At 36.4% G+C, this 10,763-nt stretch overlaps 1 protein-coding gene across 1 annotated transcript in view; it reads left to right on the top strand.

Moving 5' to 3' along the window:
• Positions 1-564, top strand: part of LRRTM4 (leucine rich repeat transmembrane neuronal 4) — a 778,525-nt gene extending 777,961 nt beyond the window's left edge. The window contains exon 4 of the mRNA XM_050754586.1: positions 208-564. Coding sequence (XP_050610543.1) covers positions 208-429 — 222 coding nt within the window. The 3' untranslated portion in view covers positions 430-564. The remainder of the gene's footprint in view (positions 1-207) is intronic.
• Positions 565-10,763: the final 10,199 nt, after the last annotated feature.

Raw genomic sequence — 10,763 nt, forward strand, 5'->3', positions numbered from 1 at the left:
TGTACGAAGTATATACACACAATATGCTGACAAAACAATATTGAGTTAAATAGTAATCATGATTTTGTTAATGTTTATTTGTAATTGAATCTGTAGCTGATGACTTGAAACAGCATGAAAGAGAACAAAAATACAATCTGATGAGTGTTGTCCTATCTTTCCAAAGCAACTTTATAATCAACCAATCTTTCTATTTCTCATATCTAGATACCACACCACGTGAAGCCCTTGCCATATTACAGCTATGACCAACCGGTGATGGGGTACTGCCAGGCCCACCAGCCACTCCATGTCACCAAGGGCTATGAGACAGTGTCTCCAGAGCTGGACGAAAGCCCCGGCCTGGAGCTGGGGCGAGACCACAGCTTCATCGCGACCATCGCCAGGTCGGCGGCACCAACCATCTACCTTGAGAGAATTGCAAACTAACGCTGAAGCCAACTCCTCACTGGGGAGCTCCATGGGGGGAGGGAGGGCCTTCATCTTAAAGGAGAATGGGTGTACACAATCGTGCAATCGAGCAAGCTCATCGTTCCTGTTGAAACATTTATGGCATAGAGAAAAGAAAAAGAAAAAACAAACAAAACTGCTTCAAGAAGGCAGCAAATGCACCTGCAGCATTACCGGGAGGACTGCAGAACTTTCTTTGCTTTAAAACATAAAACGAACAAACAAAAATGCTCCCGGATGTAAATAATAAGAGTGTCAAGTTCTTATAAAAATAGATTTCACCCTAGCTACATATAGGTTTGTTTGTATATTTGATTTTTCTACACTGCATGGTTCCTGGGCTGGAGAACCACAGGGGAGCAAATAAACAGGGGTGGGTGGGAAGCTAGGGAAACAACAGTTTTCCTCTTTAGGTGTGTGTAACTCTCACAGATTTTATTTAAATTGCTTTCATTTATTTTTTCTTTAAAAATACTGTCTGTTCGTGTTTTATTTTATTATTTTTTTCTTTCCTGATCAAGTTTCTAATACAAAACATGAGCATTAAAGCTTATGTTGTACCAAAAGAAAATGTGCTTTACCACGGACCACAGAGAAAGTCGACCACAAAGTTTGACAAAACTACTGGAAAACCCAATAAGTCTGGGTGAATGATCCTTCATGACAAATGCCATATACGGGACATGATAGAAGGAATTTTGTTTTGTCCCATTGGCAGCCCTCACCGTGTAGGATGTCTGAGAGAGCCATGAAGATCACCGAATGAGAAGACAAGCAGAAGCATTCTCACATGGACTAAGGCTATAAGAGAGCCATGACCATGGGCTCGATGAATGAAACTGCCAAGCTGATGCATTTCTAAACACAAGATAATGTGTAACATTGCTTTTTAAATTAATTATCAATTAGCTTTTGTGTAGTTTTTATCAATAAAAGAAAAAAATATTGAAAAATAAACATATTATTTTGTGGTTGGTATACCACAGCCCACCTAATGCTGAGTGCTTTATCTGTATATTGTGGAATGCTTCTAATCTATATCAGGGTACCTCAATAAGAATCAGTTGGTATCTATCAAGTGTTTTCTGTGCGTTCCATGGTCAGATAGGAAGGCCCTATGAAGTGTAGAAAAGGAATATGAGATGTGGTTTATGCCTGATATGGTTTGTCTGTGTCCCCAGCCAAATCTCATCTTTAATTATAGTTCCCATAATCCCCACATGTTGTGGGAGAGACCCAGTGGGAAGTAACTGAATCATGGGGGTGGTTACTCCTGTGCTGTTCTGGTGATAGTGAGTAAGTTCTTACAAGATCTGATGGTTGTATAAGGGGCTTCCCCCTTAGCTTGGTTCTCATACTTCTCCTTGCTCCAGCCATGTGAAGAAGGACGTGTTTTCTTCCCTTTCTGCCATGACTGTAAGTTTCCTGAGGCCTCCCCAGCCATGCTGAACTGTGAGTCAATTAAAATTCTTTTCTTTATAAATTACACAGTCTTAGGTATGCCTTTATTAGCAGCATGAGAATGGACTAATACATGCCCCAATACATTTCACAATTATTTTCAGAGATATGTGACCTTACTCTAATAAAATTATATAACAATATGAGAAAAAGTAAGTATCCATGGAAGGGTTATAGGTTGTCAGATCTTATAGAAGTGAAAGAACTATGTGGAAATTGGTTACTATCTAGGAGGAAGATGGATAGCATCCCCATTTTTTAACAAAGGAGATCACTGCATGCACATCAGTTGAGACATTTTATCATAAATTCTTTCATGTTATAATGCTACATCTTAGCAATTCTTTAACTGTGGACATTCTCCTAATGTGTCCACTGGTGTAATTTGCTTAGTTTTATTTTTAAAACTAAATTATGCTACAAAATTTATGTCACCCTTTATTTGGACGAGTTTCATATTTTAAGGCCTTCTCACTTATAGTGGCCCTGCTGAGTGTTCCAGATCCAAGTTAATAGCTGCCATACATTTAATTCCAAATTCTGCTGAATTAATAATGAAAGAGCCTTGTAAATACCATCACATCACAGCAAACTAGCACAGAGTACTACTGAACATGTTTTGTTTTTTCTCCCTCAGAGAAGTTCTGTTTTACTACCACTTTAAATAAGGCTTGAAGTTAAATTATATCCCAAATGATACAAATAGTATGTCACATTAAAGGAAAACTCAATCGAGGGAAGTTTTTTTCATGTTGGAACACATGGCTATTGCTGTTGAATTCTGGTATCTTTTCTCTTAATATTATATTCTGGGTTACATGTATTTTCTTAACCATTCAAGTTGAATCAACTTACATAAGTTTAAAAATTAAAGATAATTCTTTGGCATTATGATTTTGTTTTCAGAAACTATTCAATACATTTGGAATATGTCTTCCCAAATTACAAGGATTTTTTTTGGTGGGGGTCTTACCAAATTACAAGGATTCTCTTAATCCTTCTCATCTTCTCTATCTATCCAGTGTCCCCCATATACCATATCCACCACACCACCCCTTCCAGAGTTGATTTATGAGAGGTCACATATGAAAAATCCCGATCAAATTTGGCTGATGTAAGCTTCAGTTTTAGTTCTGTTTCTTATAACCAAAAAAGTCATAAATAGATAAGAATCTTCATGTTATTTAAAACTGCCATATTTGGCCAACAGTTGCCTCAAGGTTAATATGAAATAAGTGAACTACTAGTAAAACAGATAGCATTATAAAAAATGTTGTGTCCTATTTATATGAAAATTCTCAAAGAACTTATTTAAAATGTAATTTACATATGCCGGAAAAAGTTTACACTGAGCTCCAGAAATCTATGATTAAAACAAGCAAACAAACAAAAACTCAAACCAAATTACTTTAGTAGGCTTGGAAAAGTCCTCAGCTGAAAAATTCAGGTTTGATATTGTCTGAAGGGTCAAGCAAGTTTTCAGATAAAACAGTGTGTGTGTGTGTGTGTGTGTGTGTGTGTGTGTGTAGTGGTATTTCAACAAAAGGCTTAAGAAGAAAATAGGATTATTCATCACTTAAGCCCAAAAGTCAATTATTTTTCCCGCAACCCTGGTGTAACCAAGGAGGATGAAAAACTTCTGTTAGTCAACACTCAGGATAAATTATCTTCTGGGCCTATAAATGATAGGGAACAAACTTGTCTATGGAGGTCACTTTCATCCCTTTTTTTGTTAATTTTTGTGCTTTGCTATGCAAACTGATTGCCCCAGAATCCTTCTTCCTTAATGTAGAAGAGTGTAACTGTGAATTGTGACCCTAGCTAATATAAAGATTTTTTCACTTTCTTCTAGAAGTCAGGAATTATGTTGATTCTACTTATTTCTTACGTTGAAGTGTTAAAGAGCCCTCTTAAAGAAAGTTATGCTTTATTTGAAGACTATTCTAATTAGTAATTTGATTTTACACTATAGTGTTTATTGAACTTCTGAAGGCTATGCAGGTTGTAATTTCAAAGTTGAGGAGTCTCATGGAGTATTTATAGAGCAAGGGCATTAAAACCATGCCTAAAAGCAATTGTGAATGTGACAGAATACAGATTGGAACAATCAATTATCCAAACATTCTGATTAACTTTTTTTCATAAATATTCTTTGTAATGCTGAGTTTGCTTTACTGATTCTAAAATGAAATAAAGAAATAGCTTAGAACGAGGCCTGATCGGTATATGTTTAGGTGTAACTGCGGTTTAACTTCACATCTTATTGTACCTCTACTCACAGATTGGCGGACCTAACCCCAGCATGACTGATTCAGGTCTGATATGGGGTCTGAGAATGTCTTTCTAAGTCCCCAGGTGATGCTGAGGCTGCTGTGTGTGGACTACACTTTAAGAACCACTGCCATAGAGTGTAGATACTTCTATCTGTTTAGGTTGATGACTCTGTATGAAGACTCAAAATTTGCATTTAATGTTTACTTAGAATTTAATGTTAAATTAATCTTTAAAATAAGAATTAATTTAAAACAGGTAGTAGTTTTATATGTTCATGCAATATGAAAGACTCGTACCTTTACATAAAGAGCATTTTCTAAAACATGCTGTGTAACACTAACAGACTATGCTCTCTGTGAAAGCAAAGAAGTGAAAAATAAACATCAGCAGCAGTAACAACAACAAAAGAGGTTTATATGATCAAATTAAAGTCAGAAAATATTGCATATGATATGCTCCCTTTGGAAACTCACAAGGCAATTTAACATTTAAACAATATCAGATATACTGCAGTCAAGAAACCCATTTAACTTTGTTTAACTTGGAGTTTTCTAAACATATTAAACTACAATATCCTTCCTTAATTTAATATCTAAAAAAAATCCTGCAGAACTAATTTTCTGCAGAACTCATTTGGGAAATGTTAATTTAAGGAATGTTCTTTCTTTGGCCATCAAGAAAAGCATGTACCTTTGCAGATAACAATTTCTACATTTACAAATGATACAATGTACACCTATTTCTGAGATGTATGTGGATTTTTTTAATCAAAGACAATATATTTTAATCTCTCTAACAATAAAGTAAATGTCAAATACACCTGGATTAAATGAAAATGAATAATTAAAATTATGAAAATTTGATATCGTGAATGAGAAGTAGATCTCTCCATAGACAACATTCCTGTTCCATTGGAGATTAGACTCATTGTTTCTAAAGTGTAAGGCATTTTAAAATCAAAACAAATCACCAAAAAGTGCACGAAAATGTGGAGGGCCTTTATTTTCTGAGTTAACAAGTTCCTGGTAAGTCACTGGGCTTGGGTGATGTCAATCATTCATCTGCTTTCTGGGCCAGAGGTGCCCCTCAGACAGGTAATAGTAATGCTTGCCGGAAGGGAAGAAAGACCAACACGAACCTTGGCTCATCCTGTCATAGTTATTTCCTTATAGAAACCAGGAAATTGATTATAGTGTTAGAATAAATTTTAGACTTACTTTATTCATTATTGTTTCCTTTTCAAAATGACATAAGAATAAAAACGAGGTTAGACATGAGTTCAGATTTTGTACTAGTTAAGAAAACTGTTCTACTGAAAATAATGGAAGAACTATGTCATAACAAATCCCTGGAATCAAAACATCCAAATTCTTGAGTTTGGCTATAACCCTTCTGGGTGATATTCACTTGTTTTTAGTTAAAGGAGGAAATACAACTGAGGATAACTGATGTGAGGATTAATTAGGTAGTTATATTAGTCTATTCTGACTTTCATAACAAAATGCCATAATCTTAAACAATAGGAATATATTTAGAAATATATTTTCTTTACAGTTTGGAGGCTGTAAAGTTCAAGATCAAGCTCCCAGGCGGCTTCGGCTTTCTACCTTGTTTGCAGACAGCTCCCCTTTCTCTGTGTCCTTATAAGGTAGAGAGAGAGTACAATCTCTTTGGTATCTCCACTTACAAGGAAATTAATCCTCAAATCAATTCTTCACTCTTATGACTTCATTTAACTGTAACTGCCCCCTTCTAGACCCTATCTCCAAATACAGTCACTTTGGAAGTGAGGACCTTTAACATACGAGTTTTAGGGAGACACAATTCTGTCTATAGCAGCCAAGAATGCATAAACACACACACAAACAAATAGCTGCAAGATATCTATGAGAGTGAGCCAACTGATCTTAAGAAGAAAAAGTACATAATAAAAATAGCCAGGTTACTCTAGCAAATGAATGCTTGAAGGAAAGATTAGCTGGAATTATGGGTAGGTCTGAACTCCAAATGAGTTTATGAGGAAAGACTATATGGTTTGCTTTTCTGTTTTAGACACATGGGGTATTAAAATATTTCTTAGTAAGATCATAGAAGATTTAAATTAACTAAGTTTTCTACAGAATGTCAATGTTTTCAAGTAGATCTATTGCTTAGAAAAAGCATTTCACAAGCTGGTTTTGCACTAGTCCCAAAACGTACTTTGCACAAGAAGGGGTCAAAGGTCAAGTCAAGCTAAGGGAAAAGCTTCATATTTTATCCACCAGCTCAGATATTCTCAGTACTCATTAATATATTCAAAACTTTGTGAATTTCTGTAGTAAAGAAGCTATTTTAATTCAGTATTTCCCAATTTTATTTGATTGTGTCATATTCTTCATTTAAATGAATGCTATTGGGAACCTGTGGAGTTAGTTTTCCGCAAAATACATTTAGGAACACATTGTGTGTCTGATGAAAGGCCACCTAAGAAAGAGAAATGGGATCTTTTAGTGTCCGTGTAAAGTTCTAACATTTACCAATGCAAGTTTCTGGAAGTGTTCAGAGCTTGTGGGCAGAGTAAGTCATGTAAACAACACACAGAACACCAATTCCTATATAAGCAGAGGATCAGAATTATCAGTATTTTATAATGGTTTGACTAAGATTGGGACACAAAATTTGTTAGCACTGTGAAATTTACCCGGAGTTTGTTGAGTAGTAGGGTATTCAGATGTTGGAAGTCATAACAGAATTGGTGAATAAACTGGAAAATTTTAGACAAAATAAGAGATATGCTTTTTCTCTTTTCCAAATGCAAAAAAAAAAAATAATAATAATGGCTGGCAGCTTTTAGTTAAAATGTATTCATTCATTAAGCTAGTGTTTATTAAGTATTACCCTGTACCAGCCACTCATTTTTGTCCTATTAGAGATAACAGTATCTCCTGGGATATTTTACAGACTAGAAAATGATCAATTATTCTGCATACCAAAGATGCTACAATATGGAAGAACTGGGTAAAACTGAAACATACTAGAGTAGCATAATTGAAAAGAGTGGAAGTACTAGCATGGAGGGTTGATAGGGTGGAAAGAGTATTCCAGGAAGGGCAATAGTCAACCCAGAGATAAGAAAGAACATGAATGATTCAAAGAACTGGAATACAGTAAGCAAGGGAAGAGGTGGTCCATAATGAAGTGGAAAAGGTAATTAGAGGATAGATAATACAATGCGGGGGCAACTATATTAAGGAACTGGGACTTGAACTTTAGGAGTCTAGAATTTATACTACTAGCAACGACGGGGGTGGTGGGTGGGGTCATAGTGGTTCTTACTAATACAATAAACCTATTTTGACTTTTGTATGAGGTCTGGATGGAAGGAACCAGATAAGAACTTTGAATACCAGTAACTTTTAGAGAAGTTATTGTAAGATAGCACTTGAGAAAGGATGAAGATATTATCTAGAAAGATTCCAATGGGAATTGACAGAAGAAAAAAATTAAAAGGATAATTAAGATTCATAAAGTGCTTATCATCTACCATACACTGTTCCAAGAATTTGATTTTAATAACCCACAAAAACCCTTTTAAATTAAATGTGCTTCATGGGCCCCATTTTACAATGAGGTTTCAACCAAGGAGAGATTAAGGTAGTAAGTGATAGAACCATGATTCAAAGCCAGGAAGTCTCCTCAAGATAGAAGAACTCTTAGCACCTATGGACTACGGCTTCTTAACACTTCATGTGAGAGTTATTTAGAAAGGAGAAATGGTAGGTCTTGGCTATTGGAAGCAGGCAATGATTGAGAAAATGGGCAGGAGTTACTAAGGAAAGCGCCCATATATCTGCCTTGACCTGTTGATATTATTCTCTGAGAAAGCAGCCACAGACGGGGACAATCTTGTATGTGGTATAACATAACAATTTTTTTTGACGTATTGAGTTTTAAAGGCTTAAAAACTTTCAAATGATACCATTCAGTGGCCAGAGAGATAAGTAGATCTGAAACTCAGAAAAAAAATGATGGTTCTGTATATGTTAGAATTTGAAGCTGAATCCTAAGAATCAGAGAAATGAATTATGGAGGGTGTGTAGATTCAGAAGGGAAGGAGGACCATATCATAACCCTGAATAACAGTAAAAGTACTGTGAAAGGAAAATATCTTGGGCCCTCAAAATCACTAAACTAAAAGGAAAATTCAAGCTGGAAACTGTTCAGAGCAAACCTGCCTTCTATTCTATTCAAACTCATCCTTCTGCTCACTGAGATAGATGCATATTCTGATTCACAATATCAAACGAATCTCAAAAGAATGCAACCATTTGTCTCTTACCTACCTGTGACCTGGAGGCCCCTCCCTGCTTTAAGTTGTCCCCGCCTTTCTGGAAAGAATCAATGTACTTGTTACATATATTGATTAATGTCTCATGTCTCTCTAAAATATATAAAACCAAGCTGTGCCCCAAACACCTTGGGCACGTGTCGCCAGTACTTCCTGAGGCTGTGTTAACCTTGGCAAAATAAACTTTCTAAATTAAGTGAGACCTGTTACTAATTTTTTGGGTTTACAGTACCATCAAAGAAGAATCAGAAAGATTATCCAGAGAAATAGCTTCATAATAAGAATGATAGATTCCATTGAAGCTAAGGAAAGAGAAAATTTTTCTGCTTTGACAAGTAACCAAGTGACCTGTCTTGCAAGTAGTGAAAACCTGTTACTAGAAATATTAATGTTGGATATCTGATGACCAGCTGCAGGGATAGTGTACAAAGTGGTTTACATTAGTTAGAATTTTGAACAAAATGACACACTTTGATTCCTTTTTTTTTTTTTTTTTTTTTTTCCCCTTTTTGGAGACGGAGTCTCAGTGTGTGGCCCAGGCTGGAATACAGTGATATTTGTAGGCCTGATTATAGCATACTACAGCCTTGAACTCCTGAGCTCAAGCGATCTTCCTGCCTCAGCCTCCCCAGCAGCTGGGACTACAGGTGCATGCCACAGTGCCTAGCTGATTCATTCCAACTATAAGATCTGAAGATTCTGAACATTTTTTCCATTCTGTGGGAGATAACACATATCCCCTGAGCTCCAAACTGTGATGACTTTTAGTACTTGAGATGAAAAGCACATCCTGGAGTTCATTTTCTCCTTGTCAATTTTCTGCCAATTTCTAATGTGTTATGCAGGTATGGCAGACAGGAGAGGTAAAATGAAATACATATTATTTCTCAAATGTTCCAGTCCCTAAATTAAACATTGAATGACTGGAGAGCTTATGCTGTACTTGTTTTAAATTGCCTATCAACTACTTAAGGACTTTGCAACTTGCCAAGACTCTGGAGCCTGACATACATTAGGAGTCCAATAAAAAGAATAAAATTGTGGTTTCCAGGGGCTAAGGGAAGGGAGAATGGAAAATTGCTAATCAACAGGTATAAAATTTCACCTATGCAAGATGAATAATTTTTAGAAGTTTGCTATATTGTGCCTACATATAACAGTACTGTATTGTACACTTAGAAATCTAAGAGTGTCTACTCATAGCCTCATATTGTGTTCTTATAACGAAATTTTTAAAATAGAAAATGAGGCTGGGTATGGTGGCTCATGCCTGTAATCCCAGCACTTTGGGAGGCTGAGGCAGGTGGATTACCTGAGGTCGGAAGTTCGACACCAACCTGACCAACATGGTGAAACCCCATCTCTACTAAAAATACAAAATTAGCTGGGTGTGGTGGCACATGCCTGTAATCCCAGCTACTCTGGTGGTTGAGGCAGGAGGATCGTGTGAACCCGGGAAGCGTAGGTTGCAGTGAGCTGAGATCGCACCATTACACCCCAGCTTGGGCAACAAGAACAAAACTCCATCTCAAAAAAAGAAAAAAAAAAAGAAAAGAAAAGAACAAACCTATGTTATATTTTTCATGTTTAAAATTACTGTCAGGGCCGGGGACAGTGGCTCAGGCCTGTAATCCCAACACTTTGGAAGGCCAAAGTGGGTGGATCACCTGAGGTCAGGGGTTCAAGAGCAGGAGTTCCAGCCAACATGCTGAAACCCGGTGTCTACTAAGAATGCACAAATTAGCTGGGCATAGTGGTGCATGCTTGCTGCTTGGGAGGTTGAGGCAGGAGAATTGCTTGAACCCAGGAGGCAGTGGTTGCAGTGAGCACAGATCACGCCACTGCACTCCAGCCTGGGCAACAGAGCAAAACTCGGTCTCAAAAAATAAACAAATAAATAAAAAGAAAAAGAAATAAAATTACTGTGAGGATACTGTTTTTGAATAGCATGTTTTAGTTTTTTAACTTCAGCATACATTCCAACTTTTATTCCATGGAGATTTCTTACACCAAGGACGGTCAAGGACTCTGCCTGACAGTAAGAGAATGATTATTTGAGTAGTGCATGATTTTTACTTTTCTGATATTAAATATCTATGTGTGTAACAAATCTCAAAGCTTGTGTAAAGAATCTTCTTAGACCTTGAAAGTTAAATTGTCCAATTTCTTATTAATATTCACAGTACCCCCATATGCACATAAATTTCTTTGAAAAATAGGATTAACTGTGTTGTTGATATAATGAGACTGA

This window comes from Macaca thibetana, chromosome 13 (assembly GCF_024542745.1).
Source record: "Macaca thibetana thibetana isolate TM-01 chromosome 13, ASM2454274v1, whole genome shotgun sequence".
NCBI lineage: Eukaryota > Metazoa > Chordata > Mammalia > Primates > Cercopithecidae > Macaca > Macaca thibetana.